This window comes from Anopheles nili, chromosome 3 (assembly GCF_943737925.1).
Source record: "Anopheles nili chromosome 3, idAnoNiliSN_F5_01, whole genome shotgun sequence".
Lineage (NCBI taxonomy): Eukaryota > Metazoa > Arthropoda > Insecta > Diptera > Culicidae > Anopheles > Anopheles nili.
Window position 1 is genome coordinate 50,807,762 of NC_071292.1, and position 17,771 is coordinate 50,825,532.

Genomic DNA, 17,771 nt, shown 5'->3' on the forward strand with positions numbered 1-17,771 from the left:
TTATCGGCTGGTTTGCGTTCGGGAGGAACCTGTAAAACGAATAATTTCAACGCCCGGGTGTAACCCGTTTCTCATCGATCGGTTTCGCGTACCGCGCCATTTGACGTTCGTCACTCTGCGTTGTGTGGCCCTTTAGTGTGGGATTTCGTTTGTCTGCGTTTTGCAGTTCTTTTGCGGTACGTGTCGGTCGGCCAGGCGGCCCTTCAAGTGTGGTTTTGGGGTTGGTTGAAGCTGTCGTCATCACAGCTACGCCCTGACACACCACATACGATAAATGGTGATTTATGACACCTCCCCAGTTGGTGCAGAAACAGGCAGCTGTGCTCACGTTGGGAGAGTAAATGCCTGCAGACTGCAATTGCACACAAACGTCGGACTGTGCTGGGAATATGTTTCGCCAATGAATATGTTTCGTTGTTCAGATAGATTGAGGTTTTTTGTAGTGGTATGGTGTTGCGCTATATCATCCAGCAACGATAATATAAAAGCTACTATTTTTTAAGCAAACTTTCTAGAAAATCAGACTTAGTATTCTAGCATTGAAGCTCAAACGACTCTGCTTCTAATACTGTACTTGTTTTTATCTTCTCTTTTAGTGTTGCTAGAGCGGTCACCATAGCAGCACCTCAAGCTCGAGGATGTCCACACTATCCCTGCGGATCAGCCTCGAAGGAGGCCGGGTGACAAAGACGATTCAGTTTGATCCGAGCACAACCGTGTTCGATGCGTGTCGCATCATCAAGGACAAGTTCGCCGAGGCGGTGCAGGGACAAGCGCAAGAGTTTGGCCTCTTCCTAGCCGACGATGACATCAAGCAGGGCGTGTGGCTGGAACCGGCCCGCAACCTGGGCTACTACATGCTGCACAACCTCGACGTGCTCGAGTACAAGCAGAAGCACCGAACGTTACGCGTCCGCATGCTGGATGGTGCGGTCAAGACGATCCTGGTGGACGACTCGCAACCAGTCTCGCAGCTGATGGTGGTGATATGCACGAAAATTGGCATCACCAACCACGAGGAGTATGGGCTGGTGCGCGAAGACCTCGATTCGCAAAACGAAAATCAACCAGACAATCGTTCAAACACCGGTACGCTCACGTTGCGCCGGAAGGCGCAGGAGAAGGAACGCGACACAAAGATGGAGAGTTTGCGAAAAAAGCTACGTACGGATGACGAGATCAACTGGGTCGATGTGGGCAAGACGTTGCGTGAGCAAGGTATCGACGAGCAGGAAACGGTGCTGTTGAGGCGCAAGTTCTTCTACTCCGACCAAAACATCGATTCACGCGATCCGGTACAGCTGAATTTGTTGTACGTGCAGGCGCGCGATGCCATCCTGGATGGTACGCATCCCGTCACGCAGGATAAGGCTTGCGAGTTTGCCGGCATTCAGGTGCAGATACAGTTTGGTGATCACAACGATGCAAAGCACAGGCCAGGTTTTCTCGAGTACGTATAGTTATGAAATTCTCCCCAATCTGTCTGTCGAAACATGTATATGTGAAGCTAATAAGATGTTTTTCCTTTTATCCTTATTCAGTTTGCGCGAGTTCCTGCCTGCATCGTACGTGCGAACGAAAAACATCGAACGAAAAATATTCGTCGAACACCGAAAACTCATCGGAGTGTCCGAGCTGGACGCCAAGTACTGCTACACGAAGACCGCCCGCGAGCTGCCGACGTATGGTGTAACATTCTTCCTCGTGAAGGAGAAGATGACCGGCAAAAATAAGCTGGTGCCGCGGTTGTTAGGCGTAACCAAGGACTCCGTGTTGCGGCTGGATGAAACGACGAAGGAAATTCTTAAATCTTGGCCACTCACGACCGTGCGCCGATGGGGTGCATCACCCAACACATTCACGCTAGATTTCGGTGACTATGCCGACTCATACTACTCGGTGCAGACGACGGAAGCGGAGCAAATCGTGCAGCTGATTGCCGGCTACATCGACATCATTTTGAAGAAGAAACAGGCGAAGGATCATTTCGGTATCGAGGGTGACGAAGGATCCACCATGGTGGAGGAAAGCGTCGCACCGTCAAAGTAAGTAACCGGAACTGACCTCGCTCTGATCAAAGGGTCTTCTTTGCTTTTGTTGGGAAGCGATAAAACTTAAGAGCAATTTTTTACTCGGGGATGTGCATGTTACGAAATGCCATTTTGTACAAAAGGATGCAACAGTTAACGTCTCAAGCGTGTATAGAAAGATGGTTTCTAAACCATTAGTTTGTTCGAGCGATGTCTGGTCCATTCGTCCATCGTTAGGGCTTTTGCTATCAGAAAGTCATTCTTGAAACGAGTGTTTTTGCGCCATTTAACGTCATCGGATCGTTCTTTCTTTCGTTCTATTTTCAGAGCCACCTTCCTGCAGCATGAAGAGACGAACAAATCCGGAAAGGTGGAAACTCATTCCATCGCTAAACCGGCCGTAATGCGCGGTACTGACGGTAAGCATTCTTCTTTGGGATGTTGGGTCAGTTTATCAAACTATTTTGACGAGCATAAGGACAACAATGATTTGACGTTGCAATTGTTGCTGTTTTTTATTTTATTTTTATAAATTTTGATTGCCTACGTTCGTCATATATGCGTTCCTTTTTGTTAATTTATATCATATTATTAATTTCTTTTCCTTTTTCTGCATTTTTCATTTGTTTTCGTTTTTCTTTGTTCGATGATGGATGCCACATTATAATTTCGTTCGAACGCGTGGTTGCGTGTGTGATTGGCTCTGTTACGTGCGAGAAAACAGGCGAACGGTCATATGGCACTGGCGAGATGCAATCGATTCAGTACGGTGCATTTGTTGGTCAGGTCAACCTGGCTCATCAGCCACCGATGGTAGGAGCAGACAACTGCACTTATGCGCTCACTAATATTAACATCCTAGTTTACGTTGCAATTTGTGTTGTACTCATGCGTGTCCTTACTGCTGGGCGTTTTTTCTCCAGCACGATCGTCATGTTTCATGCGTCATGAAGCTTTCTACATGTTATTTTCATCTCGTTTCATGCTGCGTAACACTGTTGTCGTTTCCTACTAAAACCAAAAATTGCTTACCTCGAAACAAAACTTCCAGACGTAGGTGAATTACAACTTTTTGCTCCAACTTGTATTAACTACCACATCTCACACACATGCGCCACTATCACTCAGCATCAACTAACACACACTCACACATGCATTTCGCGCGGAAGATGAAAAGCTCACCGTTACTCAGTCGTTTTCGTATCCTTTGCCATCACTGCAGTTGCAGCAAACGCGCGTCAGCTCGGTGCTGTCGGAGCCGCAACGTGCGCTGCTGGGGTACATTTCCGCCGGTCAGGATGCGCTCAACCGTGCGGAGAAGGATCTGGAGTCGAAGGTGGAGCTGCCACCGCTCGGAACCGATCCAGGTTCGCTGCAGTGGCGCGAGGAAACGCTCGACACCTCGAAGCAAACCGTCACCACGCACCTGGCCACAATGAACGCGGCAACCGCACAGGTTGTTACGGCATCGCAACCGGATGAAATCGACCACGAAGCGGTTGGAGCGGCCGTATCACAGATCACCCAAAGCATCCCGGAGGTGACGAAGGAAGTGCGTTTAATCGCGGCTCTCATGGACGATGATTGCACCGGCGACAAGTTGCTCGAAGCGGCACGCAAACTCTGCAACGCTTTCAGTGATTTGCTGCGTTCGGCCGAACCGGAGAGCAAGGAACCGCGCCAGAACCTGCTGAATGCTGCTACGCGAGTTGGTGAAGCTAGTGGGCAGATGCTGAGCACTATTGGGGAGGAAAGCGTCGAGAGTCGCGAACTGCACGATATGCTGCTCGGGTTAGCGAAGGCAGTGGCAAATACTACCGCGGCGCTTGTGCTGAAAGCCAAGTCGATTGCAGCTGTTACTGAGGATGAGTCAACGCGCAATAAGGGTAAGATAGGAGGTAGCCTAACGATGTCAGGTTGATACTAATTTGTTTCCTTCATTTGCTGTTATCTTTCTTACAGTCATTGGCGCAGCTAGTCAGTGTGCCTTGGCCACCAGTCAGTTGGTAGCGTGCGCTCGCGTAGTTGCCCCAACCATCCAGAGTCCGGCCTGTCGAGAACAGCTGGAAGCGGCCGCCCGTGAAGTCGCGAAAGCCGTCGCTCATCTAGCCGAGGTTTGCAGCGAGGCGACGGACAATCAGCAACTTCGCGGTGACCTAACCGCAGCTGCAAAGGACGTCTCAATGTCGCTGACTGATCTGCTGGAGCACATCAAGCTTAGTACGCGCGAGAAGGCGCGCCGTGTAGAGAACGAAAATCCGGTCGACAATGTGCTCGTGGCCACGGACATTCTGGTTTCGTCGTCCGATCCGCAGGAGATGATCCGACAAGCTCAGCAACTTGGTAAAGCAACGGCGCAGCTGATACAGAGCATAAAGGGTGAAGCCGAAAGCCAGCATGATTCGAACATGCAGAGAAAGCTGCTGGAAGCTGCCAAGCAGCTGGCCGATGCGACGGCACGCATGGTGGAGGCTGCACGCCTTTGCGCCAGCAACCCACACGACTCAGCGCATCAGGAAACGCTGCGTGCCGCTGCAGAAGAGTTGCGTGTCATCACGACATCGACAGCGAATACGCCTGCAATCAAGCGGCAGTTGATTGGGCGGTTGGAACAATGCGCCAAGCAAGTGGCCTCCTCCGCCACCCAGTGCATAACGGCGGCCCAGAACGCACTGATCCACAGCAATGACGTGCAGACGAAGGAGATCCTGCTGCAGGATTGCCAGGCTGTCGCAGATCAGATCCCACGGCTGGTGGCCGGAGTAAAGAACACACTCTCGCGACCGGACGACCCGAACGCTCAGCTAGGTTTGATCGATGCGTCTGAGATGTTCCTCGAACCGGGAGCACAAATGGCCGGTTCGGCCCGGGAGCTGCAACCGACCGTGATGGATCAAGCGGCTTCCCAGCAACTCGGACGGTGCTCCGTCAACTTGACGCATGCGATGCACGACCTGCGGCAGGCAGCACATCGCGCCCGAGAGGCGTGCGGTGGTAACGAACTGGATGCTGCTTTGGAAGCTGTTCGCAATCTGCGCAGCGTGCTGAATGATACACGCCGTGCGGCGCAGGAAGGAAGTCTGCGTCCGTTGCCAGGAGAAACGGCCGACATTTGTTTCAAGCAACTTGCAGCCGCTAGCAATTCCGTGGACGTTTCGATGCATCAGCTCTTGAGCGCAGCTCAGCAGGGCAATCGCACATACGCTGGAGTTGCAGGACGTGACACTGCGCTTGCCCTCGGGGATTACACCAAGAGCGTGCGCGGAGTATTGGTGACTACGAAGAACCCGGCAGTGGTAGACTGCGCCGACGAGGTGATCGTGGATGCGCTGCGAGTGATTGAAGAGGCTCAGCGTACGCTACAGAACTTGGATAACCAGGAAGCGCTGATGATCGCAATCAAACGCACGAAACACTCGCTCGGACGAACGATCGATTGCCTGCCAGGCGTAAAGGACATCAACGAGGCGTTCGAAACGATAACCGAGTTGCGGAGCATTCTCGAAACTGGTGAATATCCTCCATCGGATCGCCCATACGTACAGCTCCAGAACGAGCTGAAGTCTGCAGCGGACACGTTGAACGTAGCCGGAGGACAGGTAGCACAATCGTACGACAGCTCCATCAAGCTTGCCAGCACGAGCCAGGAGTTCTGCCACGCGTACAAGGAGCTGCTAACGGTGACACTTGAGATGGCCGGACAGACAGCCGAGGATCAAGCTCGTGAAGAGATTGTCAACTCGTTGCGTGGTGTTTCAACTCAATCGATCAGCTTGCTGGGAACAGCCCGCTACGTCGCCGGTGATCCGGATCGTCCGAACGCGAAGAATGAGTTGTCATCGGCCGCACGCCAGGTGACGGAAAGCATTAACCGATTGGTGGACGTGTGCACGCAAGCCGCTCCAGGTCTGAAGGAATGCGACGGAGCAATCCGCAGCATCGTGTCACTACGACCTTTGCTAGAATCTCCGCAAGAGTCGGTGACCGATCAGGGTTACTTCGACTGTCACGACGTCGTGATGGAGAAGTCACGAGCGCTCGGTGAAGGCATGTCCGGCATTGCCAACAACGCGAAGGCCTCGAAATACGTCGAGTTCGGACACTGTGTGAACTCGGTGTCAGAATCGATTCGTGGAATAATCGAGTCAGCGGCACAGGCAGCGTATTTGGTCGGAGTATCCAACCCCACCAGTGTCGGTGGTCGACCCGGAATCGTTGATCAAGCGCAGTACGCACGGGCGGCCCAAGCCATCCGCCAGAGTTGTGACATCTTGCGTGGGCAAGCGTCTTCGCCACCGCAGGTCCTTTCAGCGGCAACCGTTATCGCCAAGCATACGTCGGCTCTTTGTAACGCGTGTCGTAACGCAAGCTCGACCACGACGAATCCGGTCGCTAAACGACACTTTGTTCAGGCAGCAAAAGAAGTGGCCAACTCGACGGCTGCGCTGGTGCGCGAAATCAAGGCGCTCGATCAGGACTACAATCCAGCATCGCGACAACGCTGTGCAACGGCTACCGAACCGTTGCTGGACGCGGTCACGTCACTGTGCCACTTTGCATCCTCGCCCGAGTTCATCTCGATTCCGGCACGTATTTCAACCGACGGTCGCAAGGCGCAAGAGCCGATACTGGCGGCCGGGCGCGGTATTCTCGATGGTGCAGTGGACATGGTGCACACGGCAAAGCTGTTGGCACTTACGCCAACAGATCCGCCCGTCTGGCAACAATTGGCCATGCATAGTCGTAATGTGACCGAAAACATTAGGCAATTGGCTTCTAGCATTCGCGAAAAAGCTCCCGGTCAGATGCAATGTGACCAGGTGCTAGAGGTACTGAAGGATTGCTCACGCGAGCTGAACTCAGCCGCATTGGCCGTCGGAGTGGATGGGCTCCCACAACGTAAGGATAGTAACCTGCAGGGCTTCACTAATCAATCCCTGAACGCTGCGTCCGAACTGATCGATCGCCTGGAGCCGGTGAAATCGTCGGCCAAAAAGAATGCCGAAAGTCTCGGCCATGCGGTTAACCAGATCGCGAAGCATATCGTACCGTTGACGGGTGGCGTGATTGGAGCTTGCTCGCAGCTCGTTCATTCTGGTCAGCAAACGGTGCTGATCAACCAGGTCAAGTCGGTCGTTGAATGTTGCGCGCTGCTCGTCCAAACGGCAAAGGATGCGGGCGGAAATCCAAGAGCTGCCCAATTCCATCCAGATCTGGATGAAGCCGTCGAGTCGACGCGTGAAGCGATTCAAGAACTGAACGCCACTGTCGAACGGTTGTCCACCGAGAACGGCGTCGTAACCGGACTAATGGAGCAGATCTCTCGTTCTATGTCGCGCATTTCGGACAAGCGGCAGTCCTTCCTTGGCGGTTCGATTAACGACACGTACGTTGACTATCAGACCAGAATGGTGCAGAGCGCGAAGGAAATTGCTCGCTACGCGAACGAAATCAACGCTAAGGCCGCCATCGATCCATCGAAGCTGGCGCAGCTATGTGTGGAAATGACACATCACTACACGCAGCTGGCGCAGGATGCGATCGGTGCATCGACGATCACTACCACACCAGACGTCGCGATTCGCATTCGCAATACGGTGCAGGATCTTGGCCGTTCGGTAAACGTGCTGATCCAGTCGACGACTGGCATTCGTAAGGATGATAGCAGTGGATTAGTGGAAATTTCACGTGGTGCACGTGATGTTTCGGAGAAGGTGGCCCAGGTGCTGGCCGCGCTACAGGCCGGTTCACGCGGAACGCAGGCGTGTATCAATGCGTCAAGCACAGTTTCGGCGATCATTAGCGATCTGGATACGACGATCATGTTCGCTACGGCTGGCACTCTTTCGAGCGACGAAGATGGAAAGTTTTCCGACCATCGTGAGCATATTCTTAAGACGGCTAAAGCGCTTGTCGAGGATACTAAGATACTGGTGGCCGGTGCTGCTGGCACTCAAGATCAACTGGCTGCTGCCGCTCAGAATGCCGTTACGACTATATGTAAGTACCTCAGAGAGAGAGAGAAGGGTGCATCATACGATAGTTACAATGCGATGTTTCTTTCCGTTTTCAGTGCAATTGGCTGATGCAGTTAAGCATGGGGCCGCCTCGCTCGGTTCCGGTCAACCCGATTCGCAAGTGATGGTCATTAACGCGGTCAAAGACGTCGCCGCAGCACTCGGTGAGCTTATAAACGCTACTAAACTCGCCTCCGGCAAGCCCATTAGCGATCCAGCTATGAATGATTTGAAAGATAGCGCTAAGGTATGCTCGTTTTTGTTTAGTTTGTTTTTTTTTTTGTTTTCATTCCTGCTTCCTGTTTGCCTTCCCTTGTTTCGGTACCAAAATGTCCTTCCATGGATTCCAATCGAACCTACTTCCTTTCCATTCCGACTTTCCTGATCGTTACCCACACGTGTCTGCACGCTATTTGTCTGAGCGAGAACGATGAACGTCTATGTATTTATCGCGTGCACGTGCGTGATGGCAAAATGATTCTCCTTTTAACATGTACCACAATTTTTGTGCATCCAAAACGCGTGAATAACACTTTGGCATTAATTTGAACTCAGGCTCGAGGACCCGATCTCTTTGCTGATCATTCGAAAAAGGATAACGAATGTCATCATTCTTCTGAATGACGGCAAAGATGATCGGTCCCACTGCAGCTTCTTGCGACAGATTGTATATATTATATTGCACTATTAACTCGTTAAGAAATGCTGCAACAAAATTTGTCTGGAACGTGTTATATGTTACCGAATATATTCCTCACTAAAAGTTGCTTTGCTTCTTCTTAAACAATACTAAATAACACAAACATATACATACACACTGCGCAATAATGGAAATATATACAAAACAATATTTTGCGATAATAATTCAAGAAAGCCTCGCTTGAAGGCGAAACAAATTATAACATTGAATATTCTGCCATCCAAGCAACATTATCCATTATTACGCGTACTCTGTCCTCGCCCTAAAGCATCGTTTAAGGATACATTAGCAGCTGTGTTAATTAGCATAATCAAAATATTTCCCGTATTTATTTCCACCATCGGGCATATGTTTTTTTTTAATTTTATCTTATTATTATCCCATATCCAACACTTCTGCGTCATGAACAGACACGATTGTTAAGTTGTACCGTAGGGACCGCGAAACATTTTTAATCCACGGCGTTATCCAAACCATTCCTTCGATTTCTTTCGTTTTTGCATGCAGCAGTGGTGTACACTTAGTCCTTCTTTAGCTATCTGCAAAGTGTTCTATGAAGTGCACACTCTATCTCTGAAACTATCTGAAATTGTGCAGTGTATCTGTTTGTCGTTTTTTGACACTCTTCCTATCTCTCTGTTTTTTTTTATTTCTGCTTGGAAAGCGGGATGGAATGTTGTGTTGTATTCGTTTGTATCGGATGATTGACAGTAACAGATTTAATGGTCGCCTTGGAATGATAAGGGAATGTAGTTGGCCTCGTCGTTTTGCATGCTAGGATTCGTTCGTTCTTCTAGCACGTCCAGTGCCTAGTTCGTCTTCGATGTATGAAAAGAGGGCTACCTGTTCGCCTTGATCTAATAACCAACCTATACTATTCGTACCTAACTGCATCCCTAGCGTATGATGTACTTGCTGGTTTTGTACGAACTCCAAACTTCCTCCCCTCTACTGCTCGTACCAACACAGAGTCCGTGGTGTAGTGGTTGTACTGCTGACTGATCACAATCCCATGCTTCGTAAGTAATCTCTCCATTCGTTCGGGTTGATCGTGTAGTATTTGCAACATTCTAACCGCTCGTTTTGAGCTGGGTGTGTAAAATTAGGACTGAGGAGACGGCGCGTTTAACGAGATCAAAATGTACCGGTAGAGGCCCTCACGCGACTTCGCTTTAGAGGAAAAACAAACAAATCCCTTCTGTCCTATAAACCTTAATTACCCATTCCCAACAGATTTTCTCAACTACCAAATACTGTTGAATCCTCAATAGCTGATTCATTTCTCGTTTTCCTATGCCTTTTTTTCTGTCCACCTTTATTCTTTTTCTCATCATCCTTGAACATCAATCCCTCTACTACTACGTGCCCCCTCAACCGTTAATCTCCACAGATGATTCGAGAACTGTGCCTTACGGAGACGAGCTCGTCTGTACGGACCGAGTACCATCCGGAGGATGGCCAGCAATTCATTTACACGCACCAACAGCAAATACACACCACTGCCCACGCGAGCTCTTACTGTTCGTCCTAATTAACACGTTGCTTCGTTGTGCCATGGTCGTCGTCATTGTCGTTGTTTGGTAAATTTGTTGCATCCTCCCCAACGGAATGCCGAGGAACATTCCTGATGAGCGGAACATAGACGCGCGGGGTCTTGCATCCGATCTAGTTGTATGATTTCGCGTTTGTTTTGCTCCTGCAAGGATCAGAAGATCGTTCCTCTTCCTTTCAAACATACAAACCTCGCTGAATTCGATCGCAATGCTGCCGCCCACCTTCAATAGTCACCTCCATTTCTATCGTCGTCCTGTGTATGTTTTCTCTTTCTTTTCAACCATCGCACTGCTGCATTGTGCATTACTCTTGCACGCACCACCCAAAATTGTCCTTTGTGGAACAAAACTTGACCCCATCCTGGAACCGCAAACACACACCCACGCACACACTGCCACTATCTCGCACGCAGTTAACTTCGAGCGGCATTAATGCCGCCTGCTGGTGGCTTTCGGATCAGGAGAAGGAACTGCTGCAACTTCTGTCCGCTGTGCCAACGTTATTCGATGGAGCATTTTAGCGATTCGTATCTTTCCTTGCTAGTTTCTCTTTTTTGTCGTGTCACTGCAATAATAGTTTAAGCGATACTTAGTGCCATGTACACTCACGTAACTGGATTTTATAACTTTTGGCGTTTTAGCAGTTAAAATATGTTTACACTTTTCTTAGTAATCATACCCGGTCGTAGGGATCCCCATATTTATGTACTATGTTGCTTGAAAATAAATTCATTTACGTATTTACTCAAAGTCCTCCCCCATTCGCCTGTATGTGTTTCGTCGTGATCGTCCTCCTCCTACCTTATTGACTCGTAAGTGTTGATCGACTCCTTGTTCCTTTGAAAAAAAATCACTGCAAGAATCATCAACGGTGTTCTGAACCGTGATGATCCATTTTTTTTTCGTGTGCGTGTGTGATACGTGGCTTAAAGATCACCTTATGCTCTGCCGGAACAAATAAGAGGGTACCGTGGAAAGTGAAATGGGATGTGGAACTGTAGGTAAAATTACATTTATTTCGATTATGCTCCCACGGCTGCTATCCTGAAACGAAATCAATCAAATCTTAACTGGCTTTCGAGAGATGAACTATTTTGAAGGATACGTAGTAGGCATTGATCAATTAGGATTATTTGAATGTTTCCTTCGAAACCACAGTAGCCTACGGAATAGTTGATTAATGATACTATTACGCTTTGATTCACATACTCACTCACAAATACTCATCGTAATAATTCGCGATACGTGTGTCGTACGTTACGCACCGTAACATTTGAACACGTTCCTACGACAGGAGTCAAAATATGTCATACTCTCGTGCTTGTTAAAACCCACCTCTAACCTACCTGTGATAAGTTTGCTTCCTTTCTAACAAACCCACGTGCCCTCCCGGTGGCCTGTGTGTTGGACTAAATTAATTGTTTCATTTTATTTTTATTCCATTTTACTCCTCGAAATCACCCCGCAATCCATAGGTCATGGTGACGAATGTCACCTCGCTGCTTAAAACGGTGAAAGCCGTCGAGGACGAACACACGCGCGGTACACGCGCCATGGAAGCAACGGTGGATGCCATTTCCCAGGAACTCCGCTCGATGCAGTTCGCACCAGAAATGTTGCGCTCGAGCATGCAGCAGCTCTCCCGTCCCGAAGATCTGGTCAACGTGACCAAACACGTAACTGCGGCCACTGCAAAGGCAGTAGCCGCTGGAGCTTCCAACCTGCAGGCGGACATTGCGGCCGCCGCGAACCTGGGCCGGAAGACCATCTCGGACATGTTGATGGTGTGCAAGTACGTTGCTTGGTCCTGTGGGGAAACGCAGGAGCTGCGCCAACGTACACTTGATGCTGGATCGGCCGTTGCCATTGCCTATCGGGACCTGCTAAAGGGTATCCTTGAGCACTGTTCGGCGGATGAGCGGATGAAGCTGTCGCGACGAGTTGCGATGTGCGTAACCGATCTGGTCGGTATGGCGCAGCGGTTGAAGGGCTCCGATTGGGTCGATCCTGAGGATCCGACCGTGATCGCCGAAAACGAACTGCTTGGGGCGGCCGCATCGATCGAAGCCGCCGCCAAAAAGCTGGCCAACTTGCGCCCACGTCGACAGGAAGTGAAGGTAAGTCTCGGAGCGTGGTCATATTTCGGTTGGGTGAGAGTAAAACTCATCCAACCGGCGTCCTGTTTTTCATCCCCCCTAACCCCGAACTCCCCTAACTCGATCTCTCTAATAACTGGTTGGTGCTGGTTTGGGATAGTTTCGGTGAGATATGTTTGATATTCTTGGTTGTTAAATGTTAAATTATCACCCAGGAATCAAACATATTATTACCGTGACTATCGTCGGTCATCGAATGGCAGAATGGTGCCACTTTTTGGAAAGCACGTATCAAATACAAAACCCAAAAACAACGTACCGCTTGTCTCAATTGATGAGTGTGTGCCTGGTAAAGTCAGTGAAAACATTCTCAGTGATAATATGCACCTGTTTTGAGTGTACAAGTATATGAAAAAAGAATTACTTTCCTTTTCTTTTGTTATAATTTTGAGTTTGCTACTGCACGGCTCTTTTACGGAGCAAAGTGCATTGTATTGTTTTTATTTTATGTTATTTTGTTGGTTTTGTTGTAGTGTTTTCTAATTATGTCGTTTTTATTATCTTCGTATTACTAAAGGCCGTGGTTTATCCACCTGCAGTACTGCAGCCTTACTTATGAAACGCTAGCGATTTTATTTTCGTCTTATGTTCTCTTTTGTTGATTCTGTTTCGTTTGGTGAATGTTTCTTTCAGTAAATCCTTTGTTTACTGCCTTTTTTTTTGGTTCAAGTTCATGTAAAATTTACTGTTAGTTCGTACTATATTAACGCCTCTGATACTGATATCAGCTTATCATTAAACATCTTTGTTGTGTTTTTCCCCCTCACACTAGGAAGCGGACGAAAGCCTGAACTTTGATGAAATGATCCTGGAAGCAGCTAAAAGCATCATGGCAGCATCGTCCTCGCTGGTGCGTGCGGCTAATGCGGCCCAACGCGAGCTAATCGACCAGGGTAAAGTGGCCAAACGTCCACTAACGTCCTCGGACGATGGCCAATGGTCGGAGGGACTGATTTCGGCTGCCCGACTCGTAGCTGCGGCCACACACAGCCTCGTCGAATCGGCACAGAACCTGGTGCAAGGCGTCGGCACCGAGGAAATGCTCATCTCCTCCGCCAAACAGGTGGCCAGCTCAACAGCTCAACTGTTGATCGCGTGCAAAGTGAAATCGGACCCCAACTCCGAAACAGGTCGGCGCCTGCAGGCGGCCGGAAATGCCGTCATCAAGTCCACCGACAAGCTCGTCCAGGCGGCCCAGCAAGCGATCGAGGGCGAAGAAGAACACACGCTGCGATTGAACCGCAACATGGTGGACGGCATGGCGCAAGAGATCAACGCACGCTCAGAGATCCTGATGCGCGAACGACAGCTGGAGGAAGCCAAGAACAAGCTCATTGCCATCCGGCACGCTAAGTACCGACAGAAGCTCGGTGGTGGCTTTACAACCGACGAAAGTGACGAAGGTGGCATTCCGCCGCCTCCTTTCGCCGGATATTCACAGTCCACGTCACCGAAGCCACCGCAAACATTGCCCAAACCGGGCAGCTACTCGCCATCGGCGATGAGCGGTTCACCGGGTGGTGCCAGCACCATGCCCCGGCTGGGACAGACACCGTCCAGTCCGAGCTTCCAACGACCAGGATCCGCCAACCAGCTGCTTACGGCAAACGCCGTCCCTAAGCCGTACCAATCGGACGCCCTAAAGTCGCCTTCCGCGCTGGTGTCCCCGTCGATGCTCAACCGCACGTACGACACGACACGTGTCGAGAACGCCAACCTAAGCGCGTCCAAGTTCAACCGCACGCAATTTGATGCCTCGATCCAGGACCTGCAGAACAAGGTGCAACCGCTCAGCACGTTCCGATCTTCACCTACGCATCCGCACACGAACGGTAGCGTGGCGCCACAAACGTACGAAGGATTCACTACCAGGTGAGTCCTATCGGGTGATTTTTCCCGGTTTTCCCGAACGCTCCCGAGCTGTGTCGCTGACGGCTTGAGGATCTTCTGCTCCTTTCTGTACACGACACCTTTTCCCGCACACAACATTCCGTCGTGCGTATCAGCATGCGTTCTTCTACTGTCCGTTCTTCCTCTTTGGTGGAAAGGATGGTTCGATGTGCCGATAATGTAACCATCCCCCGTATCAAGACTAAAGCATGCTTACGATGATGATGGCCTCGAGATAGGTTCCCGAACGAGCAACATCGTGTCCCACATTTCATCTGTTAATGCCCATAGTTATGGTGGAGGAAATAATTCCAAACAAAAAACGTTCTCATCCTTGACTCACTCATGATTTATCGACCAATAACAGTGGCTGTATGCACTGCATCTCATCGTCCTTTATTACCTCTCGATCGTTTCATCAAGTATAATCGCACATATAATCGCAACCCTAACCACGATAACAAACCAACTTGTTTTTCTTTTCGTTTTTCTCTCTCTCTCTTTTCGCCGTGCTCCGTGTGCTCGCGCGTCGTGTACGCAGATACGAAACCCGTGTCTTCCAGAATGCCCCTAGTACTAATCCGCACAGTCCAAACCCGCTAACCACTGTGGAGCAGAAGTTTGCCAAGCTTAACCTAGACAATCACGACCTGCAGCAGCAGCAACAGCAGCATCAGCGCTATCAGCACAGCCAGGGCCTTAACAGTCCCGCTGGGACAGTCCCGGCCAGTGCCACCAGTAGCTTCGCTAGTCCCGCTGCAAACGCCACGCTAAGCTCGACTAACGCCCCTAGCAGCCCACAGCAGCAGCAGCAACATCAGCAACACCACCAGCAGCATCATCAGGAGCAACATCAGCAGCACTTCCTTCGCACCTCGACCACAAGCTCGGCGGTGCCTTCCTCCGCAACGACGATTAAAAATGGTAACGTTAGTCTCTTTGACAGCGGCGCGAGCGATGCCGCCGGTACGCTCAGCAAGGCGATGATGGAACAGCGATCGTCCAGCATGCACCACCAGCAACACCAGCAGCAGATCATCCACACCAAAAAGATCCACATGACGACGTCCTCGTCCTCGTCCACCTCGAAGACGCTCAAGACCGACAGCAGCGGTGCCATGTCGGAATGGAAGTAGAAGTCCCAGGCTGGGAAAGATCCGGCGCAGGATGGTCTACATCGTTGGTTTCGTGACGGAGGCGCGTGTGTGTCGTCCGCGAAGTAGCAGCGCTTATTGAATTTGCTTATCGACAGCGGACCGTCGGGAGTCTAGAGGCTCTCGTGCAAAAAGGGCCCGAACGGCGGTTCCCTGATTTTGTTGATTTTAACTATTTGTAGTGCGTAAGTGTACACGATTTAGCGCGTGGCGTGTGTAAAGCCGATTGTTTAATATTGCCTTCCCCCTTACCTTTGATAATCACTAAGTGCCACATATTCGATGTTTGTAACGCGAAACTAAACCTGAATCGAACGAGTAGTAATAGTATTAATGAACGCAGGAGCTCAAGCAGCAGCAGCAGTAGGGAGAGATGGACACCACGCTCTGTGGTGTTTCGAAGCAAAAGTCGTAGCAAAATTCACTAATGTGCCTCGATTCGATTGTGTTTTGCACATTTGCCGAGGAAGAGAGACCGCGTAGAAAGTGCTCCTCTTCGGCACCAAATTGTTGCACCAACCCTGCCATTAACTGTAAATGCCAACGTGTTTGCCAAAACCAAACCGCGCCACGGAACGTTTCCGGAACGAGTAGTATGCCTTTTGCATTGGTGCGCGAATCGTGGTGCAACAGACAGAAAGTTTCATCTTGACGCCGGCTTGACGCTAAACGCGGTCCTGGAAAACGAACACGGAAGTCCACCCCCGTAAGCGTGTACAAGCTGGCCAGGTTTCTAGACAAGAACAAAAAAAAGGACACATGGATATACTAAAAATGAAAAAAGCACGTGCGCGGGAGAGCACGCATGCGCCGAAGGGTAACGCTACCACGGGCGTTTGTGGGTGTTTGTTCTGCCCTTTTTTACGTTCGTCGATCGATCGAGCCTGCGAGGGAGGAGGAGGGCCCTGCCCAGATGGCAGGTTAGCAGTAACTACTTAATTAACGTGCTTCGATAGTCAGTAGCAGTAGCATCGTGTTTCCGTAACCATCCAGTTTCGGTTTTTTTTAATTAAATAATTCCTCTAACGAAGGTTTAGTTTTAAGTACGTTATTATGCCTCTTTTTTTAAACACAACACTTAACACTTGGCTCCGGAGGGGGTAGAGTTTTGGTCGCAGCGGCAACGTGCCGCTTGCCGCCCAGTCCCATCATTTCCGGAACCTTTTTCGCCCTTCCGAGCAAAAAAAAAAACAAAGTGAAAAGTAACCTGCTGGGTAACGTGCAACTGACGAGTGGGTCAAACGAAACAGAAAAATAAAGCATGAACCACGAAACTTGAACTTAACACCAAAAAAACGAATTGCCGAAGGATTTCGTCTTGGAAGTAGCGTATTTTTTTTTTTGGTATACGAAAGAAATTGATGTTTAAATAAAATGCATCTCTGACATCGCGATGCAAAAAAATCTGAGTCTAATCGCAGCAAATATTAAAACGATCGAATGCAACTGGGAGGCTACCCCAACCTGGACTAGGGATTAGCCCAGCCGAAGCTCATCCGTAAACGACAGCATCAGTCGCGCCCGAGCAGCGCATGTGAACGGAGTGTGAAGGCGGAGCTTACGCTCGTCGATCCAAAGCGACAGCCTCCTGTGAATCATGCTCTCCTGTTACTTTTTCGACCGGATTTCGATGCGCTCCCGAGATCAAAAGGTGGCTTGCGTGCAAACTTGCATGCAAGCGAACTATGCAACACGTTCTATGAAAGTTGGCATTTCACGCAAGAAAACACTAATTTATGACTCGTTTACGCTTTAGGATTGTTATTTATTTTTGCAAATTGAAAAATACATTCGCGAATTTAATGGAACTGTTTTGAATATCTCTTATGGATTATATAAACGCCTTATAAAGATAACGTTACACGTTTGTAGAATGTATAAGCAGGAAAAACTCTTCGTTTGAGCTGAACACGAGATAAATATACGGGTTGCACGTAAATATGTGCTCTAAAAATACATCTTAAAATGGGCAAAAAAAAACAGTACAAATCATCATCATTCGCCAACTGGAAGTCAACACTCCGAAGGGAGAAACTGCATTCGAGCATTCCCGGTTGGACGGGTGCTTGGTCTCACTAGTCGATACCTTTCTGGGGACTCGTTTGATCGATAAATAAGTACAATTATCTCACACTATTCTCACTTTGCAGTTAAGTTAAGTAAAGATTACAGCCATTAGTTTGATTGTTTTACCGCTGGATGTAGTGCCTTCTAGCGGGATGAAATCTTCTCGTCCTGCAGGGAGCTGTAATTCGTAATCTTATCCTACTA

General features: G+C 49.5%; 1 protein-coding gene across 1 annotated transcript; it reads left to right on the plus strand.

Annotated features, from left to right (window-relative positions):
* Positions 1-638: 638 nt before the first annotated feature.
* LOC128726388 (talin-2) lies at positions 639-16,720 on the plus strand. Its single transcript, XM_053820194.1, has 10 exons — positions 639-1,450; positions 1,542-2,045; positions 2,358-2,449; positions 2,755-2,843; positions 3,253-3,916; positions 3,993-8,030; positions 8,104-8,294; positions 11,776-12,417; positions 13,229-14,328; positions 14,888-16,720. The coding sequence occupies exons 1-10, from the start codon at positions 639-641 to the stop codon at positions 15,480-15,482; spliced, it is 8,727 nt and encodes a 2,908-aa protein (XP_053676169.1). The 3' UTR covers positions 15,483-16,720.
* The last annotated feature ends 1,051 nt before the right edge of the window (positions 16,721-17,771 follow it).